Consider the following 19,859-nt stretch of genomic DNA (forward strand, 5'->3'; position numbering starts at 1 on the left):
TGTTGTGGGGTTGTTAACCAATGTCATAAAACAATATGTGTACTACTGTTTCATGAGAAACTATTTGTTCTGTAAGCCTTCACCTGAAGTACAATTTAAAAAAAAATTGAATTACAACAAATCTCTAAATGTGAATAAATATTTGGAGCAAGTATCCTCCCACAATGTAGCCAGGATGAGATTATATGCAGCCCAGAGCACAGCACATCCTATAACCTGACTGCTTTATCCCCCACACACATCTATGGCACACTCTCAAATCACCACTGCTTGCCTCGCCTGTCAGTGCTAAAGCAGCATCCCAGGGAGATTCTAGGAGAGAAAGTGAAAGCAAAGGCAAGATGGACATTTGCAATTTTTTGCCACCCAACACGTATTTCACTATCCTTTGGTAATTACTCCTTGATATTCCCCTAGAGAACCACACTGCCCCAAACTCCCTCAAATGACCCTTCCACACAGGTAATTCAGGCCCAAGCTTAATGGAATTCCTTTCATGACAGTGATTGGTTCAGAGATGGCCCAACAAGAGCCAGAAAGTTGGAAAGAGACTTTTGTTGGATCTGCTGGGAGAAAAACAGGCATTCTTTCACATAGACTAGATTCTGAGATTTGGAGCTGCTATAGCCACCTTGTAAATAGGAAGAAATAACCTATCTAAGGAAGGTGAAGCAAGAGATGAAAAGAAAGAAACGAGGTTTGATCACATGGAGACCCTAATAATGTTGGCCAATAAATTTCCTGTTCTTGCTTAAGCCAAATGTCAACTGCAACCAAAAAAATCGTCTGTTGTACCAATGGCAAGGTGAGAAAGAGAACAGAACAGCCAAATTCACATGGAAAAGCAGAATTGTGGCCTAAGTAAAAATTGGGAGGTTTAGGTTTTTGATGGTCACATCTTAAGTTTCTTTAAACCTTAAGTTGTCTTAAAACCCTTTCAAGACCCATGGGACGTACGATATCCCATTCACTTGCTATGCCTCTAGAGTTCTTTGGAAAGGGGGTAGCCCGATTTTAACATGTTTAGCCTCAAGGTGAGAGCCATTTGAAATGTGTAAAACTCAAAAATCCTGAGTGGGAGCCTCATTTTTGTGTAGATTAGCAGTGTTTTCGGTGATGTCACCCAGATGTGTGAATTTTCTAAACTTTTGACAGGTTTGCCTTTATTTCTGTGAGATAAGTCTCCTCACTACGTTCCCAATTACTATGTTCTCATGAGAATGTACATATCATGAGGATAAGCTATTGCCAGTCTTCATTCATAGTGGTCATTCTCTCCTTTATGCCATTCATTGTTTCCAGGTGTTACTGGCTCCCTTATTTTCAAGCTTCTGAATGGTAAATAACGCCTTTCCAATAAGGAATAATGCATTGCAGTGGCACTTTTCAAGAGGATGGAACTTCTGTAAGTTATTCTTACCTAATAAAAAATGTCTGTCTTGAACATTACGCGCTTGTAAGAGCTACCTGCATTCAATCTTAGGGCCCGGTCATTGCTTTCACGTGTGGCAGGTGGCATACACTGCTGTGAGCAGTTCTGCAGTATTCCAGGGCAGCTGTTCCTGCTTCTCAGCTGCTAGTAAAACCAAAAAACCCATTGCCATTGAATCGATTCCAACTCATGGTGACCCAACAGGACAGAGTAGAACTGCCTCATAGGGTTTCCAAGGAGTGGCTGGTGGATTCGAAATGCCAGCCTTTTGGTTAGCAGCCAAATGCTTAACCTCTACACCACCAGGACTCCTAGTTGTTAGTACTGCTTTTGTTATAATGAAGAATACATAGTGGTGGTAATTTTCCTGAGATAAAAAACCCCTTGGCTTTATTTATTTAGGCTGTGAGTACTGCTTTTGCAGTAAGGAAGAATGTATTGTATCATGTTTTGAAAAGTTTCATTAAAAATAATAAAAAGGTTAAGAAGAAGGAGGCTAGAATTAAATGTATGTGCAGTCATTGCCAGATGCCCTCATGTTTTACCTCATGTTTTGCAAGATTTCAAGAAATAAAATTTTTTTAATTGAAAAATAAAGATTTTTATCATTGACTCATATCAGCAGGATTTACACTGTCCATAGTCCACTGGGACACATGTGATACCAGATAATGGGTCTCAAAATCCATAACTCATAACAAAAATTCTGGATTGGTCTTTTAATCAGCATGCCCTCATTAGTGAAAACACACAGTATCATCAAAAAATTCAAAGGAAAAAATAATTGGATCTTGAAAGGGTAAAGTTGTCTTAAGTTGTCTGTTACCAGGAAAGTTCAAAATATAAATACCCCCATGTATAACAAGGAGCCCTGGTGGCACAGTGGTTAAGAGCTGGACTGCTAACCAAAAGGTCAGCAGTTTGAATTCACCAGCCGCTCCTTGGAAAACCAATGGGGCAGTTCTACTCTGTCTTATAGGGTCGCTGTAAGTTGGAATTAACTCAACGGCAACAGGTTTTAGGTAAAACAAAGATTTATGATCAAGAAAACTAATTTTAAAAATTAGAATAAACAAGTGAAAAATGTTGTGGGAGGGTAAAAACTGAAGAAAGAATCAGATGGTGGTGATAATCTCTAATGAAGCATATAAAGAGCCTATTTCCCATAACCACAAATTCTTTATGAAAAGAAGGCAATAATTCAGCATTACTATATAAAGCACAAATTATGTGATGAGAAATAAAATTTTAAGGAACAAAACTGGTACATCATAATCCAAACAGCGATTTTTAAAAAATAACAATGTATTCAACTCAAAATTTTTAGCAAAATATTATAGGAGGCATTTTGTTCATCAGATCAAGATTTTATCCAGAGTCCTCAAGCACTGCATCCTCCTTATAAAACCTTCCCTCTCCAGCTATGGCCTTAACTTTTTTCTACACTTTATGGCCAAACTTCTTCACAAAACAGCTTTCCTTTGGGATTTCCATCTCCTGTCTATGGATTCCTCACTCCGGGTAACTTGACAAATGCTCCTGCCCTCCGGTTAAAACTACTCTCCCTATGATTACCAATAACCTCCAATGGCCAATCCAGCATTTAATTTCAACACTCCAGCTGCCTAACTTCTGATACTCCTGACCACTTCCCTACCTCTTGAGACTCTCTTCCCTCCCCTTCCATGACACCATGCTGTCCTGTCTCTCCATCTATATCTCTTCATCTTGTGTCAGTTCCTCTTCCTGTTCCTACAGTTAAATTTGTAGTTCTCAACATAGTCATGGTACTCTTCAAGAGTACCATATCCTTTCCCATTAAAAATCAAATGGTAGCCAAAGGAGATAATTTTGCCTTACTGAAGGCTATAAGAAAGTCAATTTGGCAAGCTAGAAATAGCAAGGTTTTTTAAAGCAAAGTAATAACAAAAGTGCTCCAAAATCTGAAAAATAATCTTCTCAAGAGGACTGTTATAGGAAACTGGGATTAGTAACCTCAATATTAAAGTTGATAGAAATGAAGTGCTGGAGTTAAAAAAATGACAGCATACTCCCCTAGTTCCACATACTCCTCTCTCCCGACAGGTACATACATACACACACATACTCATACACCCTGCAGAGAGCTGCTCTATCCTCAGGGCTCCAGGAGAACTTTGTACATATCCATCTCTATTATGATTCACCTCATTATATTAAAGTCTTAGTTTTTATTGCCCCCAACATTGTGAGCTGCTTGAGAACATAAACTGTCCTTTATTCATCTTTCTACTCCAAGAAACTAGCACCAAACCAAAAACCAAACTCATTGCCATCAAGTTGATTCCAACTCATAGTGACCCTATAGGACAGAGTAGAACTGCCCCATTAGGTTTCTAAGGAGCAGCTGGTGGATTCAAACTGCCTACCTTTGGTTTACCAGCTTAGCTCTTAACCACCGCACCACCAGGGTTAGTACAGTGCCTAGAAACTCGCAAGACACTCAGTACAATGGATGGATGGATGGATGGAAAGACATATCATACAAGGTATGACTAACATACCAGACTTGCTTCAGTTCCTGAAAGTTCCCATAAACCTCCAACAAATCAACAATTCCTCTCCAATGTCCCTGTCACACACTTGGAAGATTCCTATACATTATAAGGTTGATCATCCTGTCACAGCCCTATAGGGCAAATTTTGGGTGACTGCAGATGTAACTAACTATAGGACCTCTAAGACAGATTATGAGTAAAGAAAATTCTAGCTCAAATTCTTGACAGTAGCCAGATATATTACATAGACTACGTAAAGTGTCTTATTTTACAAAGCTAACCGTATGTAGTTGTTCACCTTAAAATGTTAACATTCATTGTTAACCATTGTCATAGGGCAACATTTGTAGTAACTGTTAAATGGGAGACTATTTTGTCCTGTAAGCCTTCATCTTAAGTGAGAATAACAGCAAAATTAGAAGAGCGTAGTCAATGTCACTTAAAAGTGTATGTAAAAAAAATTTTTGAAATGGCGTATCTTTGGCTATGTGTATTTTCACAAAAAAAAAAAAAAAAAAGTTGAGAATTTAGAGGGTTAAAATGTTGTGGGGTTGTTAACCAATGTCATAAAACAGCATGTGTGTTACTGTTACATGAGAAACTATCTGTTCTGTAAGCCTTCACCTGAAGTACAATAAAATATTAAAAAAAAAAAAAGTTAACATTCATTTTTCACTCCACCACAATCTTTCTGTCAGTAGATATTAATGCTGTTCTTTTATAAATACTACTTTGAAATGGCAAACTTATCTTAACTAGGTAAAGTACCACGTCAACAACCATTGCAAACTGGAGTAACATAATGAAATAAAAGCAGAGAAAAATCTGGCAGAAATGTCATTTGTTCCTTTTTTCAAAAAATAAGTAGAGTTCAAATTACCAAACCAAATAAATCCCACCAATTTTACTAACATATTTTTAAATCAATTCAAACCACCTTCTCAAGACTGATTTAGTATATTTCCAAATTGTGACTTGATTGCCCATGCTTATGACACTCACTAAATTGTGCAAGCATTAATTTGTAATAGAATAGAAAGAAAAGTCTGATTGGAAACCAATCACAGAGATGGCACAGGGCTGGGCAGTATCTCTTTCTATTGTGCATAAGGTCACCATAAGTCAGGGTCCACTGGACTGCAGTTAACAACAATAAACCAAAAAACCAAACCCATTGCCATCAAGTCGATTCTGACTCATTGCAACACTATAAGAGCAGAACGGCCCCAAAGGGTTTCCAAGGAGTGGCTGGTGGATTCGAACCTCCAAACTTTTGGGTGGCTGCCAAGTTCTTAACCACTGCATCACCAGGGCTCCAAATAGCAACAGAAAGCAAAACTAAAGTAACATTTTTTATAAAAACAGAATGATCAGTGTTCCTTCAAAGAAGCAGATTAAATTTAAATAAAAGACACTACAAACATTTTTAAAAATCTCCCTACACTCTCTCTGCCAAAACAAAAGTCTAATACAGTCATTAATTAATTGCACATTTCAGTCGTTGCTCCCTAAAAAGTATAATATGGAAATGGGCAAAGGATATGAACAGGCACTTCACCAAAGAAGACATTCAGGCGGCTACCAGATACATGAGGAAATGCTCACGATCATTAGCCATTAGAGAAATGCAAATCAAAACTACAATGAGATACCATCTCACCCCAACAAGGCCAGCATTAATCCAAAAAATACAAAATAATAAATGTTGAAGAGGTTGTGGAGAGACTGGAACACTTATACACTGCTGGTGGGAATGTAAAATGGTACAACCACTCTGGAAATCGATTTGGTACTTCCTTAAAAAGCTAGAAATAGAAGTACCATACGACCCAGCAATCCCACTCCTTGGAATATATCCTAGAGAAATAAGAGTTGTCCCACAAATAGATATATACACACCCATGTTCATTGCAGCACTGTTCTCAATAGCAAAAAGATGGAAACAACCTAGGTGCCCATCAATGGACAAATGGATAAATAAGTTATGGTATATTCACACAATGGAATACTATGCAACAATAAAGAACAACAATGAATCCATGAAACACCTCATAACATGGTTGAATCTGGAAAGCATCATGTGAGTGAAATCAGTCAGTTGCAAAAAGACAAATATTGTATGAGATCACTATTATAAGAACTCAAGAAAAGGTTTAAACACAGAAGAAAACATTCTGTGATGGTTACAAGGGTGGGGAGGGGGGGAGGGGGTATTCACTAACTAGATAGGAGATAAGAATTATCTTGGGTAAAGGGAAGCACAACACACAATACAGAGGAAGTCAGCACAACTGGACTAAACCAAAAGCTAAGAAGTTTCCTGAATATAACCAAACACTTGAGGGACAGAGTAGCAGGGGCAGGGGTCTGGGGACCATGGTTTCGGGGGCATCTAGGTCAATTGGCATAACAAATTTTATTAAGAAAATGTTCTTCATCCCATTTTGGTAAGTGGCATCTGGGGTCTTAAAAGCTAGCGAGCGGCCATCTAAGATATATCAATTGGTCCCAACCCACCTGGAGTAAAGGCGAATGAAGAACACCATAGACACAAGGAAAGTATTAGCCCAAGAGACAGAAAGGGCCGCATAAACCAGAGACTCCATCAGCCTGAGACAAGAAGAACTAGATTGTGCCCGGCTACCACCAATGACTGCCCTGACAGGGAACACAACAAAGAGTCCCTCATGGAGCAGAAGAAAAGTAGGGTGCAGAACTCAAATTCTAGTAAAAAGACCAGACGTAATGGCCTGACCTAGACTGGAAGGACCCCAGAAGACATGGTCCCCGGACTCCCTGTTAGCCCAGAACTGAAACCATTCTGGAAGCCAACTCTTCAAACATAGATTAGACTGGACTATAAGACCTAAAATGATACTCATGAAGAGAGTGCTTCTTAACTCAAGTAGATACGTGAGACTAAATGGGCAGCACCTGTCCGGAGGCGAGATGAGAAGGCAAAAAGGGACAGGAGCTGGTTGAATGGACATGGGAAATCCGGGGTGGAAAGGAGAAGTGTGCTGTCACTTCATAGGGAGAGGAACTAGGGTCACATAACAATGTGTGTATAAATTTTTATATGAGAAACTAACTTGAAGTGTAAACTTTCACTGAAAGCACAATTTTAAAAAAAGTATAATATGGAAAGAATTTTAATTTAAATTCTAGAATGGTAGGTAATAGTTTGAATGATGGAAGATATTGGGCAAATATTCTTCAACCAGTTTATAAAACCAGATTTCCTATTTATCACTTTTTCTTTCTCATTAATGGTATATACCTGTCACTTGAAATAAAACCAAGTTTCAAATTTCACTGAATTAAATGATTGTACCTAAGATATTTTTTAAAGGTTTTCTAAACAAACAAAAAAGTTTTTTAAAAAACAGTACTCTTTTGCAAGTTTCAAATAATATATTATCCTACCACATTGTTTTGTGAATTGGGGGCGGGGAGGGGGGATGCTTTTCTTATTAGCCAAAACACTAACCAAAAAACAGAAATTGAAAAGGCAAATATCTGACCCAGAAGTTAGTCAACATGTTATCCACAGTTTGTGAAGAATCAAAGCTATGCACTAACTCTGGCTAAACTAAGGTATACCCCTTTCTGTTCTGAATCAGGAAGAAGGCAAATTTACTCACAGCCCAGATAGGGAGGCAGTTTAGTGTGGTTAACAACACAAGCTTCTGGAAGCAGAGAACCTAGGGTAGAATCCCCTCTCCACCATTTACTAAGTATATCTTCTGCAAGTTATTCGGCCTGTAAAGCGCTTAAAACACTGCCTGGTGCAGAATAAGCACAGCAAACACATGTCTGCAGTATACCTCGAGATTTTTCCTACTTGGCCTCACCTGGAAGACTGTCAGAAATTCAGACTCTCAGGCCAATCCCAGACTTACTGAATCAGACCTGCGTTTTTAACATGATCCTTGGTGATTCAAACGCAAAATAAAGTTTGAGAAGCACAGCTAGAAAGCACTTTGACATTACATTCTGAGATGTTACTACTACAATTAGATAATTCTTTTAAAAAAAAACACACACTCTGTTTACTTTGCTCTTCACTTAGTGCTTATTCTGCACCAGACAATGTTCTAAGTTCTACATGAAGAAAAAGTTACATTTATTTATAGAAAAAGGTAAAGCATTATTTTGGAATCAAAAATCCACCGCTAGTAATCTGGTAAGGTACCTTGTTCAAAGGCAGTACCATGGCCCAAGGTTGTAGAGGACTGCCATCTAGTGGCAGTTCATTCCACTCACATACAAACAAACCTCACTGCCTTCCCATATTTTAAACACATCTGTTAAAAATCGTGCCAGATTTTCTTTTTGCTTAATTCCCTTCCTGAGAATTACCAACATCATTACTTGACTTAATAATTCCACAAGAAGGCATTCTAAAACACAGAGAAACGTAAAAGACAAGGATTTTTAAGTTTTCTAAACTCAGATCAACTCTAGACTAAAACTAAAAGAATGGCACATTAGATATGCCCTAGAGTCATCGAGCTTAGAAAACGGGCTTTCTTTTGAAATGTGCATACTTGGGGTTATTTTTACCTTCCTTTTCCTAAACTCTGTAATTTTTACAACTTCACGTATATTGTAATTGGGGGTGGGGCTACTTTCATACTGGGAAAAAATACATTATAACCTTCTGACTCAATAACTCCACTCCTAGATTCTATCCTAAGGAAATAATCAGAAATATGGGCAAAGATTTATGTACAAAGATATTCATTTTGGCAAACAAAACTTAATATTAGTAGCTTCATAATAATTCACTGAATCAATGCTTTAAAACATAATCATTTTCCTCTATTATTCATTTAGATCACTTCTCATTTCTCTATATTACAAATAAATACATATACTGTATGTGCATACAGAAGGAAGGAAGAGAGGACAGAAAGAGGAATGAAGTAAATAAATGGCAACTCAATGTGACTTTTATATATTTTGGATCATCTCCTAATATACATTCCCATAGGTCATATTACGGCTTCCCACAACGTTTACATGGCTCTTGACAGCCAATCTGCCTTATAAGGGTGTTGTAGCGTTTCACCCAGCCATGAACGAAGTGTGATAGTGCAAACTGTGCCATTGCCTCTCCAGTATCAGGTTTAATCACATAGTTGATTTTTTAAAACAGTTTTATGGAGATATAATGTATATAATATACATCTAAAATATACAACTCATGAGTAGCCCTCTAAGATACTCCACTGGTCTCACCCCATCTGGAGCAAGTGAGAATGAAGAAAACCAAAGACACAAGGGAAAGATTAGTCCAAAGGACCAATGGACCACAACTACCACAGCCTCTACCAGAAACTGAGTCCAGCACAACTAGATGGTGCCCAGTTACCACCACCGACTGCTCTGACAGGGATCACAATACAGGGTCCTGGACAGAGCTGAAGAAAAATGTAGAAGAAAATTCTAACTTACAAAAAAATAACCAGACTTACTGGTCTAACAGAGAACGGAGAAACTCCAAGAGTATGGCCCCCAGCCACCCTTTTAACTCAGTACTGAAGTCACTCCTGAGGTTCACCCTTCAGCCAAAGATTAGACAGGCCCATAAACAATAATACACGTAGCTCAACCATGTATACAAGACTAAATGGGCACATCAGCCCAGGAGCAAGGACGAGAAGGCAGGAGGGGATAGGAAAGCTGGATGAATGGAAATGGGGCACCCAAGATCAAGAAGGGGAGTGTTGACACGTTGTGGGGTTGGCAACCAATGAAACAAAACAATATGCGTATTAACTGTTTAATGAGAAACTAATCTGCTCCGTAAGCCTTCATCTAAAGCACAAAAAAAAGAAAACATACAACTCTATAGTTTTTAGTATATTTACAAAATCATGCAAGCATCACCATAACCTAATTTTAGAACACTTTCATCATCCCAAAAAGAAACCTTATAGCCGTTAGCAGTATCTCCCCATTCCCTCCTCACAGTGTGGCTTATTTTTACTAATAGATCACCCTAGTGTTTTTTCATGTTTTCTTGTAGATACCTCAGTGGCATTACATAATTGTTTCAAACCCATGAAATGAAATGACTCCTTCTGCTACTCCGATATTTCTCTGTTCTAAACTATAAAGTTTTCTGCTTCTTAAGCACTGGAAAGTAAAACATGTCAGAATGGCCTCGTGTTTTTCCAAAAGTTTTTTTTTTTTTTTTCTATAAAGCTATCATATAAGAGCTAAGAGACAAAAGATACCACATAACTACAAAAAAATCTGTGCTTATAAAAGCTATTATCAACTATCATTACTTTGGAAGTCCATTATAAAATCCAGCAAAAACATCACACAAGAACAAGGAATTTACTTATTTTAATTGGGTTATCAAGATCTGATAATAAAATAAAAAGTATAATTCGATTTATATAACATTTGACATATGATATAGAGTTGTCTTGATGCTACCAAAACAAAAACGAACAAACCTAATTTTCATTAAGCCAAAGCACTTTTTTCTCATGTCATAATTTTTGGGGCTCCATATATAGAGAGGAGCCCTGGTGGCAAAACGGTAAAGAGCTCGGCTGCTAACCAAAAGGTCAGCAGTTCTAATCCATCAGCCACTCCTTAGAAACCTTATGGCACAGTTTTACTCTGTCCAATAGGGTGGCTATGAGTCGGAATCGACTCAATGGCAATGCATTTGGTTTTATATATATATATAGAGAGAGAGAGAGATAGAGAGAGAGGCCCCGGTGGCACAGTGGTTAAGAACTTGGCTGCTAACCAAAAGGTTGACAGTTCGAATCTACAAGCCACTCCTTGGAAACCCTTTGGGGCAGTTCTACTCTGTCCCACAGGGTCGCTATGAGTCAGAATCGACTCAACAGCAATGGGTTTTGGTATAGCTCTAGAATGTAGTAATTTGTCTTTTGGGGATTTGGTAGTTGAAATAAGACTGAAAAAAGGTAGTTCAATAAGGAAGACCTAGTTTCCCCAATCATGTCAAACACTTTTTTTTAATAGTGGAAATCGGTTATAAAAGCAGAGGATGGAGGGAGGGAGACACTTCACTGACGGAAGTTATCCTCTCGCCTAAACCTCAGCTCTTTCTCTCCTCTCTTTATCTAACTCTAGACATCTCCCACGTCCCTCAAATAATGCAAGCGTTCCTGTTACTCAAATTAAGCAATTCGGCAATCCAATCAAATATTTTTATATGGCTTTAGTTATACAAAACACTTACCTGCACATCACCACAAAAAATGATCCTTATTGGTATTCAATTAGCTATAAGGACCCAAATTCTTTTTTTTTTTTTATTGTTGTAATTAAATGAAGTTTACATTTCAAGTTAGTCTCCCATACAGAAATTTTTTTTTTTTTTTACATACATTGTTATGAGACCCCAACCGCTCACCCCATTCTGCGACAGCACACTCCTCCCCTCCGCCCCTGATTCCCCATGAACATTCAACCAGCTCCTAACCCTCTCTGCCTTCCCATCTCACCTCTGGACAGAACCTGCCCCCTTGGTCTCTTGTATCTACTTGACTAAGAGGCACATTCTTCACAAGTATCACTTTATGTCCCACAGTCCAGTCCAATCCCTGTCTGAAGAGTTGGCCTCAGAAATTGTTTTAGTTCTGGGCTGATAGAGAGTCCAGGGGCCATGACTTCTGGGGCACCTCCAGTCTCAGTCAGACCATTAAGTCTGGTCTTCTTACTAGAATTTGAGTTCTGCATCCCATCATTCTACTGCTCCATCAGGGACTCTCTGCTGTGTTCCCTGTCAGGGCGGTCATTGGTGGTAGCCGGGCACCATCTAGTTCTTCTGGTCTCAGGCTGATGGAGTCTCTGGTTTATGCGGCCCTTTCTTTGTGTCTTTGGTGTTCTTCATTCTCCTTTACTCCAAGTGGTTGGGACCAACTGATGCATCTTAGATGGCCGCCTGCAACCTTTTAAGACCCCAGACGCCACTCACCAAAGTAGGATGCAGAACATTTTCTTAATAAGCTTTGTTATGCCAATTGACATAGGTGTCCCCTGAAAGCATGGTCCCCAGACCCCCTATCCCTGCTACTCTGTCTCTCAAAGTATTTGATTGTATTGAGGAAACTTCTGAGCTTTGGTTTAGTCCAGTTGTGCTGACTTCCCCTGTAGTGTGTGCTATCCTTCCCTCACCTAAGATAATACTTGTCTACTATCTAGTTAGTGAGTAACCCACACCCTCCCCACCCTCGTAACCATCAAAGAATGTTTTCTTCTGTGCTTAAACCTTTTCTTGAGTTCTTATAATAGTGGTCTTATACAGTATTTGTCCTTCTGTGACTGACTAAATTCACTCAGCATAATAAGTTCCAGCTTCCACCATGTAGGACCCAAATTCTTGTACTCCTTGTCTTTACCTCTATGTACAAAGCCACTGAGTATTCGGATACTTGCAAATAAAGTCGTTTCCTCATCTCACTAAAGAAAAATCTTATATAGGTAGCCTACTTTGAAGGCAAACGTTAAATAATAAACTCAAAAAAATGTGAGCCCAAAAAGGGCTAAAATATTTTAACATCCCTAGTTACACTTTCTGCAGGTCACACACATAGACAAATCACAGAGGTAAGAATCATCACCTGGCTTCCTGTTCTCAACCCAGCACCTCTACCACCCTATCATGGTACAGTGAGAGGAGCTGGGTTGAAAATAAAAACACTCCTACACCAACAGCAACAGCATACACAAGAAATCACCAAACCTTGCAATCCTGGAAGCGCTGGGACTAGGGTGGGCATGTTGCAGGTTGCCCTTGTGCTAATTAAAAAATACACTCCCAGGGTAGAAGGAACCCAGCTTCACTGTCCCAGTCCTTGGTAAGCGTGGTGTCTTTGTAAAATTTAGAAGGAGCCCCCTTCCACAGGGAGCACGGCTTGACAAGTAGGAGCAAGACTGGATTTCAGCCCCTCCTTGTACAGAAACAACCTGCACAACCCTGTGTAGCAGCCCTGGAGGTGGGTGGTGTGGAGGTATACCAGAGACTACCTGTCAGGAGGAAGGTCAACTCCTTCTTTCAATGAGAGAGGCAGACACACAGTTCCACCACGAGAAAGCTCAAAAAATAACTCATGTACAAAACACGAAATCTGTAGAAAAGGTAGTTCTAGAAATATCTCTCTAGACCATATAAAAGTGCTGGTTACATGAAAATCAAACACATTCACTATTTAAACTTTTCTTTTTTACTCTTATTATTTTGCTTGGGTATTTGGATATAAAGGTTTCAATAAAATATTTGTTTTAACTCTCTCTGAGATTCATACCACATAATAATCCATTTACGTATGGTCAAATATTCTAAATCTGCAATTGCACACTCATGATTACATGCACATTACCTTTTACACCACCAAATGAGCCATAAGTCATATTGCAGGCTGTCCTCTGAAGATTATGTTCATACATCAATTTGATCTGATATTGGTTCCCATGTTCCACATTACCCAACGTTCCTAAGGGAATAAAAAAGGATTGTTTTGTATTTGTTTGCATTATAAAATACAAACTTCTTCTCATCCTCTACATCAATTCTAAGTAATTCAATTTAACTGAAATTTAAAATGTCAAAGAACTAAAACATTACATATTATGAACAATTAGCATACTAATGACAGAATGCTGGCAAAGTTAACATAATTTAAGTCTCAGATAGATTACACAATTAGATGAAATCCTACCCTTGGTGACATTTTATTAACTATTTTCATAAAACAGATTATGTCTGAGTAATGCTTAATTACTTAAATAACAAAAAAATCTCAGTTCTAAAATAAATGAGGTTAAATTCCTTGCACTTACAAACATTAATAAAGCCAAGAAATGACTCAATGTGTCTTAGAAAAAAGAAAAGTTCCCACACTTTCAGACAATTCAATTTCCTGCCCCAACTCTCAAAATACTCAAGCCCCTAGTATATTATATTTTAATTTAATGGAGAGATCTTCTAAGCTTTCCTCAGCAAGTTAACAGGCCATTTTTTTTTTATTTGAAGTCTGCCAAGAAGAATCTCCTTCAAAACAAAGAAAAATAATAACCCTGCATTTTATAGATCACATATGCTACAATCACTTTCTAGTTCTTTCAAAATGAGAAAAGATTCTTTGTCTGTACTTCACTCTCTGGTAATAGGCTTGCTAGAATAATTAAAGGTGGAGCTATATTCCAGTGATCAGGCAGGAACATCACAGCTAAAATAGATGTTGGAAAGAAAAAAGATTCAGAAAGCAACACTTTCCACAAAGAAGTATCTTTTTTATTCATTCACTTAAAAATGCAAAAGCTAAAAAAAATTGTTTAAGTATCATTAAAAAAAATGAAATGCTATCAAACTGAAGATAGCATTAGATCATTAAAACAATCCAATCTGTTGGTATGTGTGCATGTAATTATATATGAACATTCATTTGTTTGGGTTTTTGTTGTTGTTGCTGTTGTGTTGTGGTGGTGGTGGTGGTCCAAAAGGATTTACCAACATATACCGAGGTTATAAAAATAGTTATTTTTATCTCTATTTTAGAACTGAGACAACTCAAGTTCATAAAAAATTAAGACATTTTCCCCAAATCACACAGCTGGTAACGGGCACAGGACTCAGTCCAGGTCTTGAGAGTCAGATACTGTATAATTTTGTGCCTGGTTGTCTATCAGTTCACTGTTTTAACAACCTTTGCAAGAACTTGGTCCTGACCCCAGTAAAGATTGGACTGCCCCTGGTATGCCAATGACCAGCTACCCAAAAGAAAGCAGCATCAATAACACACCATTTCCAGCTCCACCTTTCTCAGCCTGGCCTTTCCTTCCTCATTTAGGTGAAGGGTTGAAAGAGACCAATTTGACAGGGGAGGATGTCTTGGAGGAGAATCACTTCTACTCAGTTCTATGCCCCTGAGAATGGTAACAACAGACTTCACATATCAATAGAATAAAAAACAAAGAGAGAGACTCAAATTTGTCAGCTAACGCTGGTAGGAGACCAAAGCTTTCTTAATTCTAAAAGGTATTAAAACCAGCGAGGTCCAGAGAAACCAAGGGATAATCACAACCAAATCAGCCACATAGGCAAAAAAATTAAAATAAAAAAGCCAAATAACTTACAGCAGTAACCTGAGGAGAGCACAAGCCTCCAAGAAACTAGAAAAGAAGCTACAAGAGGCACCTGGTTTGTGCTACAGATAGTATAAACTTCACACTACACCTAAAACCAGACAGAAAAAACTATATAATTGCCATCAAGTCAATTCTGACTCATGGCGAACCCATGTGTTTCAGAGTAGAACTGTGCTCCATGGGATTTTCAATGGCTGTCACTTTATGGAAGCAGATCACCAGGACTTTCTTCCAAGGCACCTCTGGCTGGACTCAAATCGCCAACCTTTCAGTTAGTAGCCAAATGCTTAACCATTTGCGACACCCAGGAGTCCTAAAACCAGAGTACCCCTCTGAATAAAGAATGCACATAAGCATGCCTGCTAGCTGACTGACAGGCAGGGGCATCAGGAACTCATGTCAGTGAGCACAGGAGTCAGCAGTCAATATTTAAACAAACTTGGCATGAAAAGACAATACAATATTTGTTCTTTAAAAAATACAAATCTACTGGTAAATTTTAAAATTTCAGGTTATGTTACTTTACAACTTGATCATACAGCTATGAGAACAAAAGGCAAATTATTTTCCTTAGATAATATCTGGTAATAAAATAATAAAGGTAATAACTGATGATCTAAAAATTCTGAGCATTTTTCTAGATGCATCATTGACATAAAATTAGAATTGCTTACATAGGTTTTTGCCCTTGGATACACAGACTGAATATAGTAAGTATAGAAGCCCTGGTGCCACAGTAGTTAAAGCACTTGGTTGCTAAGTGAATGGTCAGTGGTTCGAACCTACCAGCCGCTTCATGGGAGAAAGGTGTGGCAGTCTGCTTCCATAAAGATTTACAGCCTTGGAAACACTATGAGGCAGTTCTGCGCTGTCCTATAGGTCGCTATGAGTTGAAATTCGACTCATTGGCAATGGGTTTGGTTTTGGGTTTGGTATAGTACGTATATATGTATAACTATAGTCTCTAGATAACAAAAGTTAATATAAAGTTTCACCAATTAGAAAGTAAGTGGATATTAGAACATTTATGCTGTTGGTCTTATTTAAACAAGCTCTAATTAAAAAATAAAAAATTCTCTGGAAAATCGAAGGTCACCTTGACAACAGCTTTCAGTGCAATTTTAGATAACTGCTAAGCAATCTAACGATGTTAAATAAAATCAAAGCTATTACAGAGTAAGTTAAAAGGTTCATGGTGTTAACAAACCAAATTTGATTATAAGCCTGTCAATAGTAAACAACCACATCTTTTTTGTCCCTCTCATGGCAACCATTAAAATCCTATAAATATGTCAAATACTTAGTAAATGCTTGTTGCGAAGTACACAATTTTTGGGAAAAAAAAATATTTAAGAGAACTTAATCAGTATGGCTTCAGTTACACATCTGTAACCATTTACCATATAGTGAAGCCCATCAGAAAGGAATCTGAGATGCCATGTGATGCTTCCCTTTACCAGAGTATGCTAAGATGGGCTAACTGCAGGTCACCATAACACTGCTGTTTCTCTATATAAGCATGCATTTGATGACATATCACCCACCAAAAACAAGTCAGCACAGTAGCCTCTGACTATTAAGGTTGTTTGGTATGTCTAGGAGAATGACTTTAAAAGGTCTCCTCTAGTTTGCCTCGAATCTCTTTTAGAAGCACACAGAGCATAAAAGAAAACAAAAAATATTTGGGCAGGGGGTAGTGGGAGGGATGTCAAGTTCAGCTAACACTTTTATCTGCTGACACCAGAGGTTTCACTTACACTAGAAGATTTTTCAGCTCTCCTTATTACAGTAAAAGTTTAGCCTGGAACCTCAAGAAATATGTTCAAGAGAACAAAAACATTAACTTCCTATGCTTCTCAATTTAAGCCAAGCCAGGAAAAATATACAAATTGTCAGCCTACAAATATCATAAGAGGTTGAAGAAATGAGAGACAAAGGAGGGAAGTGAGGTGGGGCAGAAGGGAATGTAGTTTGGACAACTCCTAGTCCCCAGAGAATGCAAATGTTTGAAATGAATAAGAATAAAGGAGTAGTAAAATCACCATTCCCGTGGCAAATAACTTTCATTTTTAACACTGACTTGAAAGAGCATAAAAATGTCCCATAAACAAGTTGTGACCAAACACGTCAGTTTCTTTTAGTAGGCTTTTTTGAAAAAACATATTTATCCCTAATTCCCAAAAGAACTCTAGCGGCTTCTGTTTTCTGGGCCATAGATCAAACAGGATCAGGGAAGGCTACCAGTCTAACCTAATTTCTAGTTTCTTGGATGCCTCCTTCCTCTCTCCCGCTTAGAAACCCCACGGAAACTCCAGAAGGGACCAATTCTCCAAGGAGTATTCAGGCATAACTGTGGTCAAGTTCTCCTCCTCCATGGCCTGTGTAACCCAGTTAGTATAATATCCCTTGCAGTTAACAGGCTTATAATCAAAAACAGAGGAACAACTAGATCTGTGCAATAAGGCAGCCTATATTATACCTTCTCCATTTAACCTGGAACACTAAACACTTACCCTATCACTAGGAGGAGCAATATTGTTTACCACAAAACCAATAAGAGTGTTTAACAATGACAGTGAAAAGCACTACATCGGCCCTCTGATATAAATAGAGTAGAAAAGAAAATGATAGTGGCAATAAAGAAGGAAGTAAACAGCACAAGGTTGAGAGTAATAAAGAGCCACTACCAATTGCCCCAGCACTGCTCATAAGTTTGTTCACTCATTCATTCAATGAGTATTTCCTAGATGTCTACCATACACTATACACCTGGTTACCAAGGCTACCTTAGGTATCTAACAGATCTTTACCCCAAAAAGAGACCACCTACAAATACCCAGCTCAGTGACAATAAATATGAATCATTACTCAAATCTAAAAGCAAAATACAAAGAAAGCCCAAATCAAGAGAATGAGTCTGAAAAATCCAAATCCTGAAAGCTAATACTTACGGTGAACTCCAAAGGAGAGTATCTTTTACATAAAATATCACACCACAGATATTTTATTGTACCCATAAAAAATTTTCCCAACATTCAAGAAAACTACTGGAACTAACAGAAGATTTGAGCAAAGTTTCAGGATACAAGATAAACATACAAAAATCAGTTGGATTCCTTTACACCAACAAAGAGAACCTTGAAGAGGAAATCACCAAATCAATACCATTTACAATAGCCCCCAAGAAGATAAAATACTTAGGAATAAATCTAACCAGAGATGTAAGAGACCTATACAATGAAAACTACAAGACACTACTGCAAGAAACCAAAAGAGACCTGCATAAGTGGAAAAACATACCTTGCTCATGGATAGGAAGACTCAACGTTGTGAAAATGTCAATTCTACCCAAAACGATCTACAGATACAATGCAATCCCGATCCAAATTCTCACGGATTTTCTAATGAGATGCAGAAACAAATTACCAACTTCATATGGAAAAGGAAGAGGCCTCGGATAAGTAAAGCATTACTCAAGAAGACGAACAAAGTGGGAGGCCTTACACTACCTGATTTTAGAACCGATTATACCGGTAGTCAGAACAGCCTGGTACTGGTACAACAACAGATACATAGACCAATGGAACAGAATTAAGAATCCAGACATAAATTCTTCCACCTATGAGCAGCTGATATTTGACAAAGGTCCAAAGTCGCTAATTGGGGAAAAGAGGGTCTCTTTAACAAACGGTGCTGGCATAACTGGATATCCATCTGCAAAAAACTGAAACCAGACCCATACCTCACAGCATGCATAAAAACTAACTCAAAATGGATTGAAGACTTAAATATAAAATTGAAAACAATAAAGATCATGGAAGAAAAAATAGGACAATGCTAGGAGCCCTAATATGTGGCATAAACACAATACAAACCATAAGTAACAATGCACAAGCACCAGAAGAGAGACTAGATAAACGGGAGCTCCTAAAAATCAAACACTTATGCTCATCAAGACTTCACCAAAAGAGTAAGAAGACAACCTACAGACTGGGAAAAAAATTTTGGCTACGACAAATCCGATCAGCCTCTAATCTCTAAAATCTACAAGATACAGCAAAACCTCAACAACAAAAAGAAAAATAACCCAATTAAAAAATGGGCAAAGGATATGAATAGGCACTTTGCCAAAGAAGATATTCAGGCAGCTAACAGACACATGAACAAATGCTCACGATCATTAGCCCATTAGAGAAATGCAGATCCAAACTACAATGAGATATCATCTCACCCCAACAAGGCTAGCATTAATCCAAAAAACACAAAATAATAAATAACAGAGAGGTTGTGGAGAGACTGGAACATTTACACACTGTTGGTGGGAATGTAAAACGGTACAATCACTTTGTAAATTGATTTGGCACTTCCTTAAAAAGCTAGAAATAGAAGTACCACACAGTCCAGCTATCCTGCTCCTTGGAATATATCCTAGATAAATAAGAGCCATCACACAAACAGATACATGCACACCCATGTTCACTGCAGCACTGCTCACAATACCAAAAAGATGGAAACAACCTAGGTGCCCATCAACGGACGAATGGATAAACAAATTATGGTATAGCCACACAATGGAATACTATGCAACGATAAAGAACAACGATGAAGTCGTGAAACATCTTACAACATGGAGGAAGCTGGAGGGCATTATGCTGAGTGAACTTAGTCAGTCACAGAAGGACAAATATTGTATAAGACCACTATTATAAGAACTCAAGAAAAGGTTTAAGCACAGAAGAAAACAT

At 38.1% G+C, this 19,859-nt stretch overlaps 1 protein-coding gene across 5 annotated transcripts in view; it reads right to left on the reverse strand.

Annotated features, from left to right (window-relative positions):
* BBS9 (Bardet-Biedl syndrome 9) overlaps nt 1-19,859 on the reverse strand; it is a 518,471-nt gene that overhangs the window by 469,376 nt on the left and 29,236 nt on the right. For all 5 annotated transcript variants that reach the window (XM_023739587.1, XM_023739586.1, XM_023739589.1 and 2 more), the window contains exon 5: nt 13,347-13,460. In XM_023739587.1, coding sequence (XP_023595355.1) covers nt 13,347-13,460 — 114 coding nt within the window. The remainder of the gene's footprint in view (nt 1-13,346; nt 13,461-19,859) is intronic.

The sequence above is a fragment of the Trichechus manatus genome, unplaced genomic scaffold (assembly GCF_000243295.1).
Source record: "Trichechus manatus latirostris isolate Lorelei unplaced genomic scaffold, TriManLat1.0 scaffold00137, whole genome shotgun sequence".
In the NCBI taxonomy this organism is placed as follows: Eukaryota; Metazoa; Chordata; class Mammalia; order Sirenia; family Trichechidae; genus Trichechus; species Trichechus manatus.